The sequence below is a fragment of the Coloeus monedula genome (assembly GCF_965178545.1).
Source record: "Coloeus monedula genome assembly, chromosome: 6".
NCBI classification, from domain to species: domain Eukaryota; kingdom Metazoa; phylum Chordata; class Aves; order Passeriformes; family Corvidae; genus Coloeus; species Coloeus monedula.
Window position 1 is genome coordinate 23,181,255 of NC_138786.1, and position 23,200 is coordinate 23,204,454.

Sequence of the window (23,200 nt, forward strand, 5' to 3'; positions counted from 1 at the left end):
TGTCCTGTAGGGCTGTGGTGCATCTGGCTGAATGGGTAACAATATTGGTACAAGTTTGGTTGCAGGAAATGGGCTCCTGGGAATGTGTTTTTGATTTATTCCCCAAAGTCTGATTTTTTTTTTTGGTCATTTGGACCCTTGCTTCACCTTTCATTACGTGGCGTTGTTTCTGTACCAAAACCGTCACTCACACTTCGCTAATGGTGGCTGAATAGGAAGTGGCAAAGCAGTGTGACACAGACACTTGGTTTTCTCAGTAAAATTCCCTGGCACTGACAGTGCAGCAGCCAGAGCTCTGTTCAGTAGCTGGAGCATCCCATGTGTGCAGTATGCCTATCCTTATCATGCTGGAGTTATGGCATCTTGCAAATAAACCCTGAAACCAGGGAAGGGATAAACCTATGTGTGTGTACCTTCATCTGTGGTCATCTGTGAATCTCAGTTAAATCTGGGACATGACTGGATCTTTCCTTCTAATCTGTTTCTGAATCGTTGCCTGACCATTCAGGCTCAAATAGGACCTTCGCTGGCAGTTTCATCTTTTGTTATTACATCCACTTATTTATAGATAGCAGGCACAGAGACTGAAGTGGTTACAGCATTTCCTAGCTGTTATTACTCAAACAGAAATATTCTGTCTGCAGTTTGCATGCCAACTGTTCGAGGGGATCTGCAAGCAGTAACTAATCAAATCATCTGCACACGTCTCCTTCCGGTGCTCTGAAGGAAAGTTATTGCTGAATCCCAATGCCAGGCAACACCTCTGTCTGCTGTGAGTTTTGTTCAGGTAGAGGTTGACCTGAGAGTTAAACTAACACTCCCAGTTCACTGTTCTGAAACATTAAGTAAGTCCAATAATTTGGCTGTGGCTATGTTCAGCAATAAGCTGTTCTGATCTGATAAAAGGACAAACAGAAAAAATCCAGTATATTCTGTGGCTACTTGGAGAGTGAGAGCAGAGACAGGTGAATGAGGTTAGACAGAAGAGCTAAAATTGTAAGGATGTTGATGTTTAGGCATTGGGTTTGGTGAGAAGAAAAAGCTAAGAGAGAAAAGAAGTGGTGCTGAATGTACTTGCTTAAAAAGTGGTTGGAAAAGCAGTTCCTGTATGGAGGAATTTACTGAGATGGTCAGCTACTAGTGTGGTGAGAGCCCTGGAATAATCTGTCAAACTAATGGCATGTTGAGTCACTCACAGCTTCTCAGCTTGTGGAAAAGAGTCCTAGAAAGACTTGAAGCATGACACAGATCCAGTCACCCACAGGTGAGAAAGTTTAAGCTGTAGAAGCCCAGCTTGCAACTGATGCCTGGATCAGTCACTCATACTCACTGCTGGTGAGCACAATGGTCAAAGGGATCTGAAATCTGCTGGAGGAACACTAACACAGAACCGTTGTTCAGCTGTTGCTAAAATCTGTTTTCTAGGATGCTTACAGGCTTGGAGATACCTTTTATTTTACTGTAGACTATATAAGTTGACAGCTGGTTTAATAGTCATAAATAAGCTTTTTTTAGCTTGAAATGTCTCTTAGTCCACAAAGCTTCTAAAGAAGTGTATTAGGACAGAGGACTGGTGTGAGAAGGGGTGCTGAATTCTTGAAACACGTTAGGCTCCTAACTCTCTCTTTGTCTCCTTTCTTACCTATGGAAGGGTTTTAGTGTGAGTTTTTAAAGCGATTTCATAGAAGTTGTGCACCTACTCCAGGGGCTTGGATGTGTTTCTGTCTGGAATGAGTACTTTAACAGCCTACAAAAGAATACGCCCATTGCAGTTACTTCTGTGAAGCAACTAATGTAGATTTGTCTTTTTTTGTTCTTGTTTCAGTGGTCACAGGAGCTACTGATGGGATTGGAAAAGCCTATGCAGAAGAGGTAAGAATTCTTACCACTTGCAAGTCTGTCTTGATTCTTGGCTATATGTTAAGCTGTCTCAACTCTCTCAAGCTGCACATCATACCTCCTCACTTTATCTTAACATAGGTATCTGTGGAGAAAGAGGTCTCCCACCTTGCCTCACTCTGGTAACCAGCCAAAAGTTGTATCTCTTTTTGTTAGTTTATTTGCTAATTATATTTTCTGTTCTTACCTTATCTTTCAGTTTTTATTTCTAACTTTTTTAGTTTTTAAAGGATTTTAACTTTCTCAGCCCTTGGTATTTCCTTTTGGTACTTCAGGTACTGACTAAATGGCATTTATAGCTGCCAGCAGTATGTTCCAATTATTTCCTGTAGTTCATGAAGTCTCTGAAGCTGGATTTTACCTTAATCTCTTTCACTGTACTTTTGCTCTTGATGGGTATGTGGGCTCCAAATATATTTCATATACTGGAATGTATTGCTTAAGACAGAAAGTGCCTGTTAGTATGGGGTAATTTAGCCTATAAGCCCAGAGAACATAATGACAAATAGTGCTGACTACAACAATTTATAGCAAAAATAACTTTAAACTCAGTATTATTATCAAAGTGAGCCTGTCTGTACTAATTTTCACGTTCTCTGAAACACCGGCATGATTTTGCGTGAGATCAGCTGTGAGAGATTCCCTTTTTCTTGATGGCTTTTTTTTTTGTCTTGCAAAGCCCACAGGGAAAATGGCATTCCTCTTCATGGGTAGTCCACATCCATCGGATTTCCTGTTGTCCTGATGTGCCTTACCCTGCTACCTGCACCCCCAGCCCCCAAATTCCTTTCTACTTTGTAGGAAGTAGTACCTCACACTACTGGTTCAAGAAAGGGGAGTTGGCTGCAAAAGGAATTAAGCCTGGTGCCAACAGTGCCTGATCCTGGCATACTGCTCATAGCTCATACGTGCCAGATATCCCAGTTACATGGCACTGAAGCAAAGGATGCAGCACTTAATTTTAACTGTCCGAGAGCAAGTGGAAGGAGGTCACTGTGCCCACAGCAGAGCATTGTCAGGAGGAAGCCCTCTAGTGTGGAGACACCCCCTGAACGTTGTGGGAGATTAGTTTCAGGATCTGTATGTTACTGGGTGAATAAAACTGCAGCTTGCTTTATGTTCTGTCTCTAAGAATGTCTCTGTGAATGTCTCTAAGATCTAGGCTGCTTTTGAGTATGAATGTGTGCTGCTGGTAGACTCCTGCATTCAAACCCCCATTAGGAAAGCCTTCACAAGTATGAGATACTGTTGCAAAACCATGTTTATTAAGGCTACCTTGCCGTGGTTGCTATAGGCACAGAGCACCCCAAAGGGTACAGATACTTATTCTTGGGCCATAGAATAAAACACGCTGTTCATGAGTTGCATTTATTGTTGTTACTTATGTATTTATTTAGAATAAAACACAAATCCATCCTTTGACAGCTTAGATGGATGAAGAATACTTGATAAAGTCAAGCGTGGATGTAGGGCAAAATGTGGAATACCTGAAAAGACTTCTCAATCTTTAAATTAACTCTAGAGATACCTTCAGAAGACTGCCAGCAGATGCTTGATTTTCTACTAAAAATTCCCTTCTGGCTACTATAAATGCCACTGGCATATGGCTGCTTGGGCCCTGATGGCTATGATTATAGTCATGCAGACAACTTCCTTTTCCTTGGAGGAACTTGTGAGAATTGTGTGTTTTGAGAATTGCCTCTTTGAAGGTTTGATATGGTCTCACTGGGAAGTGATGGAAGAGCTTTGAGTGTGTGGATTCTTGGGTTATAATCTACTCTGTAGATTATTTCCTTTTCCAAGCAGAGAACTGTTTTTACATTTTCACTCTTGCAGTATTAAGACCTTTAATCTTTGCCCAGCACTGATATCCTTATCATTGCTAGATCACCCCTTTGTGAAAGGTTTCATGTTTTGAGGATATAGTCAGGAGTCACTATTTGTTGCCCCTCTATCATTATCTTCTGTTTGCTTTTGAAAATCATTAGTATAAATTTAATCTTGGCCATATTTGTGTGCTAGTGATAAACTAGAGGTTGTGATCCCATTGCATACTCTGCAGTACTCTACTATGTACATCTGTTTAGTATCACATTTTTAGAATCTCTTGCTATGTCTACTCTAACAAGAGCTTTAACCTTGCTTTGGCTGGCTGTTAATGTCATTGTTTTCCATCCTGGAGAGAAAGGGTTTAAACAGTAGCTGTGTTTTGCTACCAAAGTGGAAAATGTGGTAGTCAATAACATGGCATTTAAGGAAATCACACCTCCATTCATCAGCTCCATTAGAATGGTGACCCCTGCGTGCATCAGTCCTTAGGCTACAAGAGTATCTTGCCAACATACGCTGTTCTGGGTGAGTTTTTATGTTAAGTTTTGTCATTTGGCTGTTTCAGGACCCTAAGAATATTGGCCAAAGGGACAAATATAATAACGGGTTATCTACAAAGCAAGTGGGTCTTCCTTGATTCCTATATAAAAATGTAATTAGTAACTGATCTCAGGGATTGTTATCTCTCTTTGGATAATTGTGTTTCCTTTCAGCCAACTGGGTCTCTACCAATGAAGGCAGAGTGCTCAACAGAAACTAGTCCAGTTGCATCAAGCACCTTAATTGAACTTGCTGTCAAGTGCTGTATCTTTTTCAAGTTTGATTACTTCTCTTGGTGATATTTGTTCCTAGTTACAGGGTCTTCTGTTGGCTGTTTTATGTGCTCTCTGCTTAGAACTCCCCTTGCAAATGGGTTTCTGTTTCCTGATTTCAGGTATACTTCTCAGGGTGCATCCCTTTAGTGTGAACATAGCAGTGGTTTCTCTCAAGCTCGCCCTTGTGGTGGAAGTTCTCTAAATGTGTTGAGGTTCCACTGATGGGATGGGTTGACATCACTTCACTTCTTGGCTTTTGAGACAAGTACAGCTGGATACTTTCCCATTATGCCCAGATACCTACTGAAGCAGTCTGAGAGCCCAAAGGTCATGACTGCTGAAAGAGAGCAAACTGTTCTGTCAACAGTCCGGAGCTTTGCATCCATGAGGAAGATCTCTGGGGCTTTTTTGCTGCATAGGACCATAGTTATTTTGGATTCTGAATAGATTACTGTCAGATTGTCCTGACAGGTTAGGTAATCAAGGCCTTCACTGCCTTGATCCTGTGGAATGAGAATGCTATTCCCTTCTTCCCGGTGCCTTCCAAGCGTACTGTGGGCTTCATGTAAAATGTGTTCCAGTGAGCCAGGTGCTTATTTGCAGGTGGATGGTTGTGTTCATCCCTTTTAGACAGTAATCCTTGTAACACTGCCTCATTTCCTGGAGCAGAAAGCTTAAGTTGCCTGTAAGCCTGAACCTGGCAGCTGTTTGTTAGTGATTCCTATGGTGTTTTTGGTTTCACAACACCTCACCCTATGAGATTTCTACTGCTTAGAGATCACATGTGGGAGTAAAGTACGGAGTTCACTGATGAGTTCTGTCATACGTCTCTCCCACAGAATTACTACTGGTTTGCACACTCCTGCTAGAAAAGTAGATGGCTTTAAGCCAGTTCAGGTTGTTGCTGTACTATGCTGTGGTGTTTCGAGGTTTTTGGGTCTGTGTGTTTTGTTGGTTGGTTGGGATTTTTTTTTGTTGTGGTTTTTTAAAATTCCATTGAAGAGCAGTTCTCATCAGCTTCCAAAGGCGGTGAAGGAGTTTTATTGGAGCAATGACGACATATGTGGTTTTATATGTAAGCCTTGAGTGTTCGAAAGGCATTGTCACTTTGAATTGGTTTCTACTTATAGTAGTCACATTGTTTTCACAGCAGAGCAATTCAGATATGTAACTGTTTTCCTGCAAACTCTTTTCAATTGAGTTGTTAGATCCCATTTTAAACTTGCAGTGGTAGGTGTGATTTGATGACCAGGGTATGCTCTGGCTACATCTTAAGTTCCACAGCTAGCTTCTCTAAAAGAGTTTCAGAAGTAAATTAACCGTAATACTTAGGAGTAGTACAAAGTAGGAGTGGAGCCTTACTAAAGGGAGGAAGTACTGAGTTGCAACACAGGTGTTCAAGTGACCATGGATCTCTTAACTTGGCATGTTAAACTTCATTATGGATAATAATGCTCTGACTTACAGAGTTAGTGTAAAAGTTCTGTAAAATATCTACTGTTCATTTTCTATTTTATAAATGTGCCTATCCACCTATATTAGATGACTGAGAAGATAATAAATGTGGTGTGAAGGGAATTAAGTAAGAAATAACATGGAAGTTTTTGTCCTGATTTTCCCCTTCGAGTCTCTATTTAAAAGTGTATTATTTTTTCAGACTTGCTGGTCATATATTGTTGCAATGTTTGATGAATTTTGCAATTCCTTTGATTAGGATACTAACTTGGAAGTGATTTATGACTATTCTAATGTCTCCTGTTTTGTTTTCTTACAGTTAGCAAAACGTGGGATGAAGGTGGTTCTAATAAGTAGGTCAAAAGATAAACTGGACCAGGTTTCTACTGAAATAAGTGAGTTAAAACTTCTTTCCTAAACTTCATTGGCATGCTTATAAATAAATGCAATTGCACATGAATTTCATCCATGCTAATATATACAGCTCTGATTTTGGAAAAGGTTTGCTCTTGTGCACAGTGCAAATGTTACAGATATAAGTGGTAAAGGCCTTGCAGATCAATTTTACAGCTGTTCATATTTAACTTCTGAGAACAATAAGGCTTAATTCTGGAATAAGTGACTCCTAAAACTGTTAGTCTTCCATAAGAACAGCTTACCAGGCCTGGCTGAAATACCACCTATTCACATAGTAGTGGCTGTCTAAAATCATAATAAGGCAAGAAACATGCAGTCATTTCTCCATCTGAATATTCCCTCAGTTTGAAGCAAGTTTGATTTCATGGGCTCCAGCCGTAAGGGTGATTTCTTTGCAACTAGAAGCTGTTGAAAGCATTTTCCTTATATTACTTGTTGTCTTACCAAGTATACAAATTTATTGTGGGTAGCTTGCCCCTCCTCCCTCTTTTTTGTTTTGTTTGAATAAACTATTCAAAGATTAGACTGGGGACCAGTGAGCTCTTTTGAGGTGATGAGTGTTCATAGTCATAAGATTATATGGAATGAGTTAATGTGTTTAAGAACCTGTATTAGGGATCGTTTCTTCAGTAAGTGTGTAGTAAATTACTGTAATGGAAAAATAAAGGAGCAACTTTAGTATTTCAATCACAAATGGATATTTGTACAGGATCAGTTAGGAAAAAGCATCCTCAAGTCTCATGCTGACAAATGATTTTCCAATCAGAGCAAAGTATAATCTAACCCACAAGAATTCCTCTTCTAATCTATATCTCTTTTATTAAGGCATACTTCATGCAAGGTTATTAGTTTGTGCAGAGTATGTCAAGATGAAGGGAGAATGTAACTCTGTGAAAAGGTTTTGATAAGCAGGAGTAGGAGTTGTGTACTATAAAGCAGATTTCTCAGTGTAATGATGTTGGGTAAAGAAACCTTCAAGACGATACTTCTGTGTTACCCTCCCTTGTCTTGCTTAGGCTTTCTACAGTAGTCTGTGTACATAATGCAGATAATGGTAAGAACTACTCTCTTTCCAAGGTCATAAATGTATAATTTTGGCTTTAGTTTGTTAAAAATTTCAGTGAATTTGTTAGTGGCACTGCTTTACTGTAAAGCACAATCCCCTAAGTCGAGCATCAACACACTGTCCTGTACTAGGTTGTAAGGGGCTGCTGAGTGAATGGAGGGATGACTGAAACACTCCAGAACTTCAACTTGCTACACAGTAGCTGTTGTGCTAGCTCTGTGAAAGTCAGGGCATACAGTTCTATTGATAAAAATGTCGCTGTCTCTGATTTTTAGTCCAATGTAAGATAGCATATGAAAGTGTTTTCTAGACAGAAAATTCTTCATTTCTATGTACATGTTTAAGTCACAGAGAGCATTCCTTCTTAGAGCAAAGCTGTCATCAAGTTCTATCTTCCACTGATTTGGAAGTAATTGGCGTTGTTCATTAGTATCCTGCATTTAAGGCTACCAGTGCAGTGTCTGGACCTACCTGTGATGCTCTGATCAATGCAGTGACAATGTAAATGCAGCAGAACAGGTGCCACTGCCCGGGTAACCTGTGTAACTGCTGACACTTGCTGCCAGCACATAAAGAAGCTACAACAAGGTGGTTTTTTGGGGGGTTCACTGCAGTGGCTGCATGATAGTTTGCTGCATGAGTGTGAGCATGTGCAGTCACGTTTCTAGCAATGTTACATCAAGTTGTTTTGCAAAGTAAAACTAACTACAAATAATCTTGTTCTGGAATCAAACACCTATGTATGAAGTGACAAGCTTCCTGAAAGTGGTCGTAACCCTTTCTGTAACCATGTGGATATCTCTTTCTCCCTGGGAATTAAGCATGACGCTGACAAGACAGATAAATCTACTGCTTGGAGATTCAGCACTTACATGATAGCTGCTGGGGGAGGTTCTCAGATTAAAAAAATAGGTACATGTACCTATGTGAAGCAGCCTGTAATACATAATTACTGTTAGGCCTCACCCAAACATTTTTCTGCTTCCTTTCCTAAACCATCTGAAATGAGATGACTCACGCTGGGTTTTCAGAACACTTCTTTTGACAACACTGAGCCTACTGAAAGGCATACCTTGTTCATTGTGGCATATGCTGAAGGATTAGGATAGTCTGCATAATCAAGCAAGCCTGAATCACACTTTGAGATCCTGCTAGGTTTTACCTGGACAGAACTGTCTTGTATTCAGTCTCAGGTGGTCTCTGCAGTCTGTTCAGATGTCATCATATATGAGGTGGGTGACTTTTTTAATGCTAGGGCTGTAATTACTTGAGTGGTTCACTTGCAGACTTCTAAGGTAGCTTTAAACTTCTTTATGGTGGTCCATTGTTCTTCAAGAGCTTGCTCCTCTTGAGTAATGGCTCTTAATCACTTTAAGGAAGAATGGCTGTTTAACTAATTCCAGTTCTTTGAGTTGTGTGATTCTGTGCATGTTTTTGGTTTCCTCCTCCTTTTCACTAACCAGTCTCATGCTTATCCTACTGAATGGGATAGATGCACTCTGTCACAAATAATGAGAGGGCTTTTGAGGATCAGGTGTGTTCATTCTATTTCAGAAGACTCTTCTTCCACTCACAGGATTGACTTCTACTAGGAGTGACATCTACTTACAAGTTGCAAGTTGTATAACCACCATCATAAGGGAAGTACTGATACATCTTTCTGCATGTTAAATGCCAGTTGACCTGAAGCTGATTTTTTTTATGTGCATATGCACATTAAAGTGGCTGAACTGATGTTACAGGAATGCCAGATGTTCTGAATATGCAGCTCAGTTTGAGCAACAAAAATTAGTGGGTTAATTACAGGTAGTTAAAGACTTTAGAAGATTTTTCACTGTATTTTCAAGCATGTTTTAAAGCTATTTTTTTAACAGAATACTTAGGTGTTGTAGGATTTGCCATGAAAGAGAAATTCTGCTTTCTGTTCCCTAAGAAATAGAGTATCAGCCACTGACTGAAGAAGGAATTTTACATTTCCTCTTCAGTCGTCATGGACAACCTTTATGAGGAATTATATAAGTTTTATGGAAATATATTTGATCTTTTAATCAAGTTGTCACACACAAGCACAGACTATTAAGGTCATTGTAAAAAATGCTTGTCTAGTTTAGTTCATGCTGCTTCACTGTTCCAGCACTTTTCTGAAGTGTCTGTAAGCATTGCATTGTTAAACACTTCCAAAGGTTCAGGGAGGATCAGAGAGAAAATTTCTCTCTGAATGGAGACAATTGTTTGAGTGCCACATAATGAGTCTATTCCTTGATTTGCTGTATTTAATAACAAGCATGGTCCAAGACATCTCAGGTGTTCTGTGCCAGCAGTTGGTTCTTGAACCATGGATTTGCAGGCAGAAAAGCTTCAGTTACTGCACTGGATAGGTTTATTCTGAGAATTGAGAACTACTTTGGTATAGAAATTCATTACCTAAGGGCTGCAATATGAAGAATGTAGTGCAGATGAGATAAGAAGGGAAAAAACTTCAAAGCTTGTCTATAGGGAAATTGTTAAAAGAATTTGGTATTGGTGTCCATTGTTAGCTGGTAGCTTCACAGGACAGGTCATGGAGTTGTGCATGAGCTGCAAGAGCCAGGATAGAACTGTTGTAGCTTGTTGCTAGTGTTTCTGCTTGCAAGTCTAAGTAGCTACTTACTTGTAGGTGAGTTAATGTAAAAGCAACGTGGCAGATTCTGAGTTTGTCATCAGTTACTATATAATTAAAGGAAATTCCTATTTACTGCTTTAAAGTTGGTGGTTTAGTGTTACATACACCCAGGTGATAAAATTGGCTCCAGATAAATTGTTTGAATTGAGAGAAATCAATTGTTTTTCCAATGTATTCTCACAAATGAACATTTAATTGGAATACACTGTAAGCCTTTCGTACTGTTGAAGAACTAACGTCCAAAACTTTGATTCTGCTACATGTCTGTAAGAAAATGCAGGTTTCTTTTAGAAGGAAATATAGGTTTTTTGCAATTAAAATCTATGTAGTTGACTATTTCATTCCAATACATTTCCTCAGCCCAGTGTGTAGTGTATCTAAGCTGCTCAGTCATGGTAGTTTCATCTTGAACTACTCTTTAACCGTAAGATTTTGGGTACTATAATCTGATAACTGTCATGCTTATACTTGGGATCTGTTGCCTTCTTGCTTTTCTGTCATGATTTTTGAGTACAAAAATGGGATGTGGTGCCAAAACCAGAAATGTTTCTTCTCCATTTCCTAGGCAGGTGTGTTTTACAATTTTCTTGGTAACTAGGTTGCGGGCAGCATTCTGAAGTGGACCTGATGCTGACCCCTGTGCTTGTGCCTCATCCCTTACCATGTCCCACTGCAACAAACGGGCCATGACCCCAGGAGGAGTCTGACCCCTGCAGATGCTCACCGGCACCTCCCTTGGAGCACTTGGCTCTTTCACCTCTGCCCTGTTACTTGGATTTCCTCTGTGCTGTGCCCTGGTAAATCCTCCTCACATTTTGGAGCTGGCAAGTAAGAATATTTGTGTTTAATAGAGGAGGCTGAAATGCAGACGAGCTCTGTGAGGAAGGGGACATCTTCTTAGTTTTCTTGCACAGAAATGACAAGGTTCGCTTGCCTGAGTTTAACTTGAAGACTAAGTGAATCCAGCAGTTATTCTGACCTTTTGTGATGTATTTCAAGGTAAATGAATGTGTTTGCAGCCTTCTATCATCTGAGCCAGGTTCAGCTTGACATACTTGAAATCCCCATATATTTCTTGAACTTGGCAAAATGGCTTCAAATACTTTAGACTTGTTTTGATGCACTGAAGTCACCTTTCACATGAAGCTGTAGTGTGAGGATCTTTGATTCAAAATGAGCTCTTGGATTTTATCTCTGAAGAAAGTTTCCCTGGATGAAGTGAACAAAGTTCTCTTGGTTTTGCCTTGCATAAGCCACTTACTAAAGGAGCAGTTGGCAGGCATTGTAGAGAGCTGACAGAGGATTCAAACTGAATTAATTTTTATTAATTTTTAAAATAAATTAAATAGATAAACCCTGATGTAAAAGGTAGAACAATTGGAAAGGGAGCTTATTTTTAATTTTAAATTTCTTTCTTCTTTAAGAATTCTGCTTCTGTGGTTTTGGCTGGATTTTTTTCCCCCCTTAGTGCCTCTTTTTTATCATCTTCTCTTGAATTTTCTCAGTGATGTTTTGCCAGGATAAATTTGAAGAAATTGAGCAGAAAACTTAGAGAGAAACACTTGACAGATGTCCTGCTAGCTACAGGATGCACTCCTAAAACTACTTCACCTCTTAGGAGAGTTTTGAGGCAGCAACATGGTAGGACAAGCCACATGTAAAATGTTCTGCAGATGACTAGTGATATCCTTGCAGGACTTTGTTTCCTTATCATCTGTCAGCATATGGAATAACAGACCACTTGTCACAGGTGGTTTTAAGGATGAAAACTACTTTAGGAAGTTTACTGGTCAGTGTCATGGGTTTGACACAACAGTAGGTGAGCTGGCAAGCTCTAGGAGATGGTGCTTTCTCACACCTGGCAGGACTTGAGTGAGCCTCTTCCAGAAAGAAGGTGCTTGCTGTGAACCTCACTGCCAGTGTGTTTCTATGCAGTATTTATTAATAATTTGTAAACCCAGAAAGTCCAGGGAAAGAAATGTGTAAAAGTTATTTAAATGTGAATTAGATGCTTTGGGTTTCCTTGTCTGAATGTAAACACAGCAGAAGTAGCCTCTTCCTCTTCTCAGGTACTTTGCATATTGTGCCTGGAGGATAAGGACTAACTCTGGGTCTTGAGTCTTAAAGTTTTACATGTTAGGTAATTGGATCGATGGGCCAGTGACTTCATTGGTACTTTTGAAGCCCAGACTTGAACAACCAGGAATTGTCATCCCTGCAAACATTCAGGGTCACTTCTGCCTCTGCCTGGCAGTAGTTGGGTGCAGGAATATGTTGCATTTTCTGTCACACACAGAAACTCAATGCTTATCTCTGCTAACAACCTATTTGTAACATAAGGCTTTAGGGATGCCAAAACAAGAGCCCTTGTGCCGGTCTCTGGGCCATTAAACACCTTCTGTTAACAAGAAAGCTGCAATCTATTGCTTATCACTTTCAGTGTAAAATAAGCTTAACATTACATGAAAAGATAAGTACTGGATTGTTGTCATGTTGGATTGGGTGAAAGTCTGTTTTGCAAATCTGCTTTAAGCCAATTGGTGGAAGTTCTATTGCCAAGAGACTTAAAATTAGGCCTTTTAAGTGTCTCTGCAGGGAATACTCTCTCTCTGGCACAAGAAAGGACTGAATGATGCAAACAGTGCTGTCCTCCTTCTGCAACTTCGTTCTGTGAATGTGTATTTTAGTCTTATGCCACTTTTTTAGCAGGTTAAGTTCCATTACATCAAGTCCTCTTTATCTGTCAAAGCTGTAAAAATCCCTGATAGACTTCTCTGCTGAGGAAATGGTGATAATCACTTTTATGTTTTTTCAGGAATATGTTGTGGTGAGGAAAAACTAGTTAATACCTCTCCATAGAGAAAGGAAACTCAGTTGACTTGTTTTGCACAACAAATTCTTAAGAAGAAGTCCTTGAATATGAGAAATAAACAATTTTCGATATGGTGTAGCTACTGTATAAAAGTATGCCTGCTGTGTCATTCCTTAAGCATGTGCCACACTTCCAGTGCTGAACTGGGTACTCTATTACCTTGAGCAGTACATGTGGACTAATTAACAATGTATTTTCCCTTACAAGTAACACTTCAGAGAACCCTGGAAACTGCTTTTAAATGCCTGTCTTTGGGATACAGCAAACATTTTACTGGGGGTGCTGAATTGGAGGTATAAAAGATAATGCTGAATTAGCCTAGAAACTTGCTCCCCTTCTTATATTTGCTTTAATTCAAGTAGAGTGACTGACTTAGATGTCTTGAAGTTGATGTGAGAGTAAGGGCACAATTTTTTTTTTGTTAATCCATGGTATGACACCTTTTAGTCTCTATGAGTGACCCTAAATTTTTCTTAAAAAGTGTTTTTTCTAGTCTTTCTGAAATTCATTCTGTTGAGCCTAAATCTGAAAAGTGTTGATTTTTTTTTAATCACTATTGTTCTAATAAGTATATGGCTGAAGAATTTAGGCTTTATTTTGCAAAAAGTGATGCAAAATTTATGTTTAGATGTATGCACATATCAAGTGTACACATTGTCACAGTCAGACAATAATTATGACATTAAGGGAAAGGAAATTTAACAGGAAGTATGGGAAATAGCCCATATGACCTTCCTAAAACGATTCAGTAAATTAAAAATAGCTCTCTTCATGGTTAGTAAAAACAAGTACATCAATGAATATTAAAAAAAATTCTTGTCGAGGGAGTTGAAAACAGTGTTGGGGAAAGAGGAGAGAAGGAAGGGGAGTTGGCAATGCTGCCTGCTACACAATAGCAACCTTCCCACACTTCACCTTGTGCTTTCCCCTGCAACAGCTTGGGAGTGTTCCCCGACCAACTCATTGTGCAGCTTCAGCCAAAGTGGATATTTCGGGGTTGTGGTGAGGAGAGCTATTCTGGGAGTCACGACTCCTGATGGCACGAGGGCGGCCGCACGTGCGGTGCCCCGGAGCCTCTCGCTGCGGTGCGCTGGAGCCAGGGGTGTGCGTGGGAGCACCGGAGCTCGGCTCGCCTGGCTGCCTGCAATCACAGCAGCATTTGCAAACATTGCCATGCCCCGAGTGTGCAGCCCCCCTGGCTGTCAGACTCTGCAGCTGTTTGTCACAGGCGGCTTGATTTTGTGTTTTGAGTTAGCTTGGTAATTAGAACAAGCTTGATTTAGAAAAGCTTACAATGTTGAGCATAATATTTGGGTGAATGGCCTTATTGATTGATCCTGTGTTGCTCAGACTGTGTTTCTGACTTGGTTAGTGTGTCTTAGAAATTGTAATATATTTTGATGTAATGGAAGTCAAAGGGGAGCAAATGGAGGCAACTATTAGTAAAGTGTGTTTTCCCTCTGTTTTGTAGTAATAGTACTGTATATACACATTACAAACTTACACGCCCCAGTGGCTCAATGGTTTGTGGACTTCTGAAGTCATCTTTGAAAGCTGAGAAGTGAAGAACTAACTTTTATATGTCAGTGTATATTGAAACTTAAGGTTAACAGAACATTTAAAATAAGGTCTTTTTTTACCTGCTGTATAGTTCTGCGTGATTGGATTTTTTAAAATATTCACTCTTTTTAAGGAAGCTGTTTCTGAGATTACATGTGCAACTGCTGCAGTATGTAAGGAGTTCCCTGGAAGTCCTGCACGTGTACTTGAATAGAAGGAATCGGAACCTATTCCTAGGTGCTTAACCAAGTGTGCATATGCACATACTGTTAAAAATGTATAGAAGCATAGCAACTACTATTAAATTGTAGGCAGGCATCTTAAGCTATGCAGGAACAGCATAGCCTTCCTTTGCAACAGGTGCAACAGAGCTTCTTTTTAGCTATTTCTTAGGTTATCAGTATTCGGCTCCAGAATTTTACACCCTTCAAAATGTTCAGAGAAAGCTAGCTCTTGTTATACCCAGCTGATTTTAACATGCTTTTACATGGTGAATATATCGCTGTGTAATAACAGTCTGCTATCACCAGTCTTGGAAGTATGTGGTACTTCTGGAAAACAGATTTCATCCATCCATGACACTGGGAGTTGGTTCTGTGAACTCTGAAAGTCCCAAATTGGATACATTCCCAAAATTAATTGTCTCTCCCTTAAAACCAACCAAATACTTTGTAGAGCTCTCAGCAGCCGCTCTATAGTCTTAAACTCTTCATCTCTGTCCTGCATAGATGAGTACTAAAAAGCAGGAGGTTTTAATGTTTTGCTTTCATCTCAGCTTCTTACCCTATACTGGAAGGTTACAAACACTGTTTCTGGAGACTGGGTGCTGCATTAGGGTGAGTTTTACCACTGCAGTGATATAGGAAAGATGGCATCTTTATTTGTGGAGGTAGTTGATTCTCCTTACCTAAACACATTTGTCCTCTCCTGTATGATGAAAAATGGAGAGCTATTTTTCTACTGGTTTGAATCTCTGACCATCCTGAAGCTGAAGACCAAGCCGAGACTTCTTTTATGTTTCTGCAAGCCAGTTGCATTATACTACCTCACTGTGATGGCAATATTTATATGTGACTTTGAATGTAAAGTGGTGGGATGCTTCAGTTCTAGCAAGAGTTTTTAATGTCCTTTCCCTGATCTTGAAAGAACCATCCCCATTACCTGCTTACAGTGTGGGCCTCGTATCCCAAACCTCTCTGTTGCAAAGTTGACTGGATTTGCCTCAACATTCTTGGTGCAAATTCAAGCTGCTATAGCAAACTGCTTTGAAAACAGGTGGTTCAAGAACTAATGTTATTTTATTAGGGATGAAGATCTTGTAGTTCTCCTGTGTCTCAGCACAGTATGACAGACACCCTGACACTGCTGCTCTTGGGTAAACTGGGCTGCTTCTCCTGACCACCAAACTGGTGTCTGTTTGCTGTCACATTGATGTACACAAGCTTGCTCCTCTTGGGGAACCTTCTTTGAAGCCCACTTTATCTGTGTCTGAAAACTTCTTTAGCATTTTCTTAGCCTGTCAACCAAGATTTCAGTTTAGGGGGGCTGCTGATTTGAATAATTTTTAGGCAGGCTTCAAAGAATTTTTAAAAAAATTAAAAAAAAAAAAAAAAAAAAGGAAAATGTATGCCTCCTAACCATTTTATAGTTCTTTATTTTTTATTATTTAGGGTGTAGCTCACTGTAGTTTCTAGCTTTTTGGTTTTTTGGTTTTTTTTTGTTTTTTAAATTACAGTGTGATCCTTTTTTTCTTGGTGTTTTAGGTAATGTGGTGCTATTTTGCCAGTGAATCTTTTTAGTAGACAAGGTGTGCCCTACTTTGCCTGATAGTTAAGATTAGCATTTTCCTTGCATAGCAAGACTGGATACATTTCCTGTAAGTCAGACATATCTGGCCTTTGGAATTAATTAAGTTTTTGCTTCACCTACTGATGTTGTAACTGATGATCTTAGATGAGAAATCAGGCAAGTGTTGTCCTGTTGGCTGTTCCTCGGGATGGTTATACGTTTTTTAATGTTTATTTTGAGTAAGTAACACCTTAACCAAGGTTTGAGACACTATGTGGAGTCCTCTTCTGAGGATACTGAAGGTAGTGTGTTCTTCAAGGGATTATATGTGAAAGTGTTTGTACTTCGGATGGTGTGAAGAATGTAGTTAAGTAATGTATTTGTTTCCAGGCTGTCTCATCCTGTATTGTGCAGGAATGCACAATGGGAACATACTTCAGGAAGTCAGTAGTTCTTGTACCACTGCAAAAATAGGCACTTTTTTCAGTTATCTTTCAATGTATATTTTATGTACTGCTTTTGTTTGCGTGACCACTGTATCAGACTGCGCTGTGCCTCTGCCTCTGGAGTCTGTGTTCTTGGGTTGCTCTCTGGATCTTAGGAAGAATACATCCCAGTATCTTCTGCAAAAGTTCACTCCGTCTTTTTGTCTTGTACAGTGTTGATACCAGCCTGTTCTATCACCATTGGGATTATTGGTTCATTCAGCTTTTCCACAGCGTGAAAATTTGCTCATGGTCAACAACTTGCTTCTCAAATGATGATGTGATTGCAGAAGATCATGTCTGCTTTTATTGGTTTACCAGGATTCTGTTGAGTACAGTTGGTGTCTTGCTAAATTATTAGATGTCTTGGCTGAGGCAATACAGACCCTGAAAATTAACTGGACATGTGAATGTTTAGGTTAAAACTTATTTGTAGGTACTGATCTCACCTGAGTTTTTTCGTGAATGAGATGATTAAAACACTGGTGTGTCAGAATTAAGAATTGTGAAAGAGACCTGCTGAATTTCCTTTCCCATCTTGTGGGTAGGTGATGACTGACTGCTGCACAACTGTTGACAACATGGTGGTGTAATATTCAGTCTCCTGCTAAGGACCATTTGAAGTACCAGTTGCAAAAACAAAACATCAGATCCACTTTTCAAAATATCATCAGGAATGCTGGACTTGCTGGCAGGTAATAGGTCTTTCGGGTCCTCTAGCTGTGACTGCAAAAATTGGCTTAGTTTCCTCCTTTCACTCCCTGCAGCTCTCAAGTACCTCCTGGTCCTCAAGCTGAAAGCTCCATTAATGAGTTTCAGATTTTGTCTTGGACAGCAATAGCCCAGACACTCCTAGATGCCCTGGATAAGGACATAGCCTATTTGCTTCTTTCTCTATTAATCTACATCCCAGTGCCTTTTTGGCAGATAAATAGGAATGTGCTCTACTCTCTCTTCTAGCCCATCTGTTTGGGAACATCTTAATCCTTAAGATCAAGGAAATTCCCTTTTCCATTTTTTCATGCAGAGCAGAGCACACCTGCTCTCCTCTGCACCTTGTGCTCTGACTGCTAGACCAAGTTTATGCAGAAGTGACTTAATGCTATTTGCATTGTCATTTGACGTGGAACTGTTTTCTCAGGTGTATCTCCTCGTCTTTTCCCTGAGGTGGTGGATCATCCCACCTGTTGCAGGTTCTGGGACAGAGCACAGGGTATGCAAAAGTTATAGGATACCTGAAAGCTGTCATGAAATGGGGAAGGAGGGTTTGATCAGCTGGTGGTAGCTGCTGGGGCAAGACAGCCTTGCATGTTTGTGAGTAACTGCACAAAGACCTTGTCCTCTGGCTGTACCAGTGGGCAGCCCTCTACTTTGCATATGTTTTTATACATTGTACTGTGCAGCCTCTGCCCACAAAGGGTGCTGCATCTTTTTATAGGTGTATTGCTTAACTACCATAAGTGTAATGGCTCTTTGCTACTTTTCTAAAGGCTCAAAGAAGGGTCTTATATGAATAGTAGTGTGAGCACTTTCTATTGTTTTTTTTTCTATATATAGTGTTAGGTCTTCAGATTTTTGTCTTTACCTTGTCCTCTTAGTATCTCTATAGTGATTTCAGAAGGCTTTGAAGATAGATTGGTAACAGTCCTAACGAAGTGTGTTTAGTATAAAAAGGACAGTACCAATTGAACAAATTTGTCAGAATGGTGTTTGGGTCCTTTAAGCAACTTGCATTTCATGAAGCATCTGAGTGGCAGTGAAGACAGCTGCAGATCCCACAAAACAGTTAAAAATGACATGTGTGCACGTGTGTAAAGTGTGTGACTTGGGCTTTGCCCATCCAGTCCTTTTGCAAGTATGAGATGAGCCTCTAATGTTGCCCTCAATTCTGTGTCCTGTAAGAAACCAAATGTGTGTGCTAAACATTAGAACAGCTGTGTTCAAAAATAGACCATTTCTCTGCCCCCCCTCCAGTGTTGAACTTGATTTTCTTCTGACGCGATCACAAGACTGCTGCTGCAGTAGGGGCTTAATGCTATTTACGTCGTCATTTGACATAGCAACATCTCTCAGGGGATTTTTAAACAATGCAGCTGTTCAGGAGAGATGAAGAGGTTGAGGATGGGGAGAGGGAAAAGGAGCAGAAATAATTTCATCTGCTATTGGGGATATTGTGGGGGGGAGGGGAGGCAGCCAGCAAACCAGTGAGTTCAGTAGATTCATGATTCTGCATGAATGGATGGCAGGATCATGGGAGTCGCGGCTTTCCCTTGAATGGGAAGGAGCATCATGGGAATCTGGCTGCTTCTAATCTTTTTTTGTGAATGATTCTTTTCCTTTAACATGGCACTGGTTTTTATGAATGGCTCTGGGGGCAAAGTGCTGCAAAACCCTTCTCAAGCTGTACACAGGTGCCTTAAGGAACACTAGGGTGGGAGTCGGGTGCAGCAGAACAGAGATGCTGCAATATTAAGCTACTATTCTGCTCTTTTGAAGTCTGAGAGGACATTGTACTGCTTTTGATTCAGTATAATTTAGCTTGATGAAAGCAGAGTTGCTTTTTATATGAAGTATTTTTACTACTTGCCTTCTTCTCTTTCAAAATGTAGTTGCCAACGTGTATTTTTCCTGTTCTAGTAAGGGTGGAGATGACAGCACATCAGAAGGGCTTTGGAATGATCACATTTGAAGTTCTGCTCTTCTTGTTCACCCACATGTTCCCTTTTTGATATGTGTTAAAAAAACCCTGAAGATTCAAAAAGTGTTAGGGGACCAGAAGTGAGAATGGAAATGGAGGGCAATAAAGAATTGTTTTGCTTGGTCTGAAGCAACTCATTTGCCATTTGGCTTAAGTTGAAAAAAAGTGTTCCTGTTAAGCTGTATTTGAACATGGTTGTGTACATATATTTCCAGATTTCTCCATTTTTGCTGTTCTATGCAAAGGTGTATAATTTGCTTTCTTGCCACCTTTCTTGTCCCTTACAAACAAAATGTGCTGAATCATTTGAGAATTTATATTCTCACCAAAAGTAGCTTAATGTCACAAACTTCCTGTGCAGGTAATGTTAAAATTCAGGGATTCCTGTTCCAGAGGTGAAAATGTTCATGTGTAATGCTAGCTCTTATAGTGTTTTGTAAAACCTAGTAACTGATACAGTCTTAAATCTGAATGGTAAACTATTTCAAACTTTTCAAAACTCTTTTTTTCTAGGGGAAAAGTACAAAGTGGAAACAAAAGTCATTGTGGCAGACTTTGGAGAGAGAGAAGATATTTACAATGGAATCAAAGCAGGATTGGAAGGCCTGGAGATTGGTGTCTTGGGTTTGTATCAGATCTTTCTAAGTCTTTCATTGTGATGTTTTGTCTTGACATGCCTACTAACTTCTTCCCATACTGAAGTTTATTGAAACCAATTCACAGAAGCTATTATTTATCTGACTAAGGCTTTGTTGCTGTTAATACACTACATGAGATGGTGCTTGCATATGTGCCTACTTTCTAGGAATTTGTGATGCTTACTGAATGTGTTCAGTGAGTTTTTCTGTGATTGTTGGAGGCCTTTGACTGCAGCTTATGACTGCATGCACCATGACTTGAACACTTGGGGTTGTTGAGCCTGGAGAAGAGGAGGTCTCTCGTCGGGGAGACCTTGTTGTGGCTGTTCAGTACTTAAAGGAGGCTTGTAAGAAAGATGGGGACACTTCTTAACAGGGCCTTTGCAATAGGACTGTTGCAAGGAGCAATGGCTTTAAACTAAGAGTATGGGTTTAGGTTAGGTATAAAGAAGAAAAAGTATTGAAACATTGGAGCAGGTTGCCCAGAGGAGGTGGTGGATGCCCCATCCCTGGGAACATTCAAGGCGGGGTTGGATGGGGTGGTGAGCAACCTGACCTGGCTGAAGACATCAGGGGAGTTGGACTAGATGCCCTTTAAATGTCCCTTTCAACCCAAACTATTCTATGATTCTATGACCTAATACCATCTTAGATCCTAAACAAGCTTCACATACTTTAGCTTAGGAGATACTCAGTTTAGGAGTAGAGCCCTGTGGGAGAAGCGTGAACTTTTAATTACAGGGCTGTTGGAATTTAGTCCTTACAATAGAACATCAAGTAACTGTCTCCTGCTTCAAAAGTCTTAAGCCTTTTCTGGTCATGTTGGTAAGCTGTGTTTCTTTTGCCGATAGGAACACAATATGCCTGAGTAGAGTTTGCTACGTTGCAGGAGTGTAGGTGGTGTGGGAGTCCTTGAAGAGACAAGGTGATCCCTCCAGTTACTATATCAAATGTAGAACTGAGGTGATTTCAAATAGATGTTTCATCACAAGCTGAGAAGAGTTTCAACATAACAGCAGTTTACCTGAATCTTCTTTGAACAGTGGGGTAAAGGCAGTTGCTTATTGGTTTTTTGGGTTTTTTTCCCTTGGAAGCACATATGCCTGTGCATATCCTGTATTTCTATGGTTAGTCAATATAGGGATGAGAACCTGTGATGGTTAAACACATAAAAAAATCACGTGGCTCAGACATCTACTAGTACATGTCATATGATAAAGCACTCCTCACTACGAAACTCGTTTTACTAACCTGAAGTGCAGTACTTGCAGCTGCAGCTGTGGAGTATTTTAGGCACATTTCGAAACAAACTTGTTACACACGTGATATACTGTATGAACTTTGTTGCTAATAGATGAATCTTGTTGTACAATGTTTGAAAATAACACTCAAGAAAATAGTGTATATAAAAATGCAATTTAAAAATAACATTGAAGGATAAAGCCGAGAGTGTTCCCACTACTTCTAACAGACGTGAGTACATACAACTCATGGCATCCAGTATTTAATTGCTATAAAAATTCAAAGGCATTGGAGTAACTTCAAATGGCAAGGATGTGTTTTGTGTAAAGAGTAGTTGTGACACAACTGTGAATGCCTTGTTTCTTTTTTCTGAAGGAAATAAGTTCCAAAGAAACTTTGAAGAGTAAAATTAATGTACATTCTAATCTGTCCTGTCAAAATCTACTCAGGGAGTGTAGGGCTTGCAAGCTGCCTGTCACGTAGCAATTGCTACAGAATGGTAGATCATTTAAATGTCTCAAAACACCAGCAAACCTTTTACTGTGCAAGGTACATAGCCGCACTGGAAGGGTTTTTATTATTTCTCAGGCTGTGATTAGGTTATGGTGATTCACAAAATCATGAAAATCTGACTTTTTATAGCCTTGCACAAACTGGGCACTAAAGCAGTGTGTGTGTCAAGTTTTGTGTAAGGTTGTTACAGGAAACCAAAGCACGTTCCTCAAAGAGCCAGCTTCTTGCTTTTATTTGCATGAGCACCTTGGCTAAAAACATGGTAAAAATAGCAACTAAATGCTCTAGAGCTGTGTATTCTCTAGCTGAGTTCCTCTGCTTTTTTTTTTCTCTTGCAGCCATTGTCAGTGCAGGTTTACAAAAACCTCTTTTCCAACTAATCACTAGCAGTTTTCAGTAGATCTTGTGCTCAAGATCACAAGATAACATGATATGTAGGTATTTTCTTTCCCCCAGAGATAGCTGCAGTAATAGAAACCACTTGCCAATGTAATTTTTCCACACAGATGATGGCCACTCCAGAAAGACAGTATTTTAATTTTTTATGGTAATTAACTCCATGCTTTAGCGCCGTGTATTTTAAATTCTGTAGCATTTGTTGCAATCCAGAATGTAGCTTTTGTTGAGCTGTGTTTTTCACGTTTGTGTGAGGGAAAACATGGATTTAAATGCGAACAGCCATAAGGGTTGATTTCTCAGGTTCCAGCATATTTCCTTCTTTCAGGTCTCATCTGGAACAGTAGGTATGAGGAGCGTTGGTAGCACAGCACAGTTGCCAGTGATCAATGCTGATTATTTTTTAACCTTATACTTGGAGACATAGGAGTCTCCACACGTACTGCTCAAGAACGAGCTTCTAATTATGGAGTTGCACAGAGTCTAACTAAAGTACTTACAGATTGAAATCCTTGTAAACTTCTTATTTGGAAGCTTCTTCTCACCCACGTAGGAAGGCTAAAAGAGTTTGCATAATGTTTTGCTGTGTGTTCAAAACAGCGTCTGTCAGTGACTTCGAACATGTGCTAGCTACAGCAATATGTTAAATAAGCAGAGGTGGGAAATCTTCCTTTTGCCATTCTTAAATAGCTCCGATTCTTGAAAGGAGTTTGTGCTGGACAGTATCTTACCCTGTTGCTATCCATTTTTTTCCAGTTAAAATACAGTAGTACAACCCAAAACCTGATTTTTTTTTAATGGTTTGTTACATACTTGCAGCAGAGATGATTGCAGAAAGTGGAAGGGTGCATATCTGGGACCCAG

The 23,200-nt window shown here is 39.9% G+C and overlaps 1 protein-coding gene across 1 annotated transcript in view; it reads left to right on the forward strand.

Moving 5' to 3' along the window:
* The window catches only part of HSD17B12 (hydroxysteroid 17-beta dehydrogenase 12), a gene marked incomplete at its 5' end in the record, with an annotated part of 85,092 nt that overhangs the window by 31,202 nt on the left and 30,690 nt on the right, over positions 1-23,200 (forward strand). The window contains 3 exons of the mRNA XM_082283449.1: positions 1,826-1,872; positions 6,319-6,394; positions 20,061-20,171. Of these exons, the coding sequence (XP_082139575.1) occupies positions 1,826-1,872; positions 6,319-6,394; positions 20,061-20,171 (234 nt within the window). The remainder of the gene's footprint in view (positions 1-1,825; positions 1,873-6,318; positions 6,395-20,060; positions 20,172-23,200) is intronic.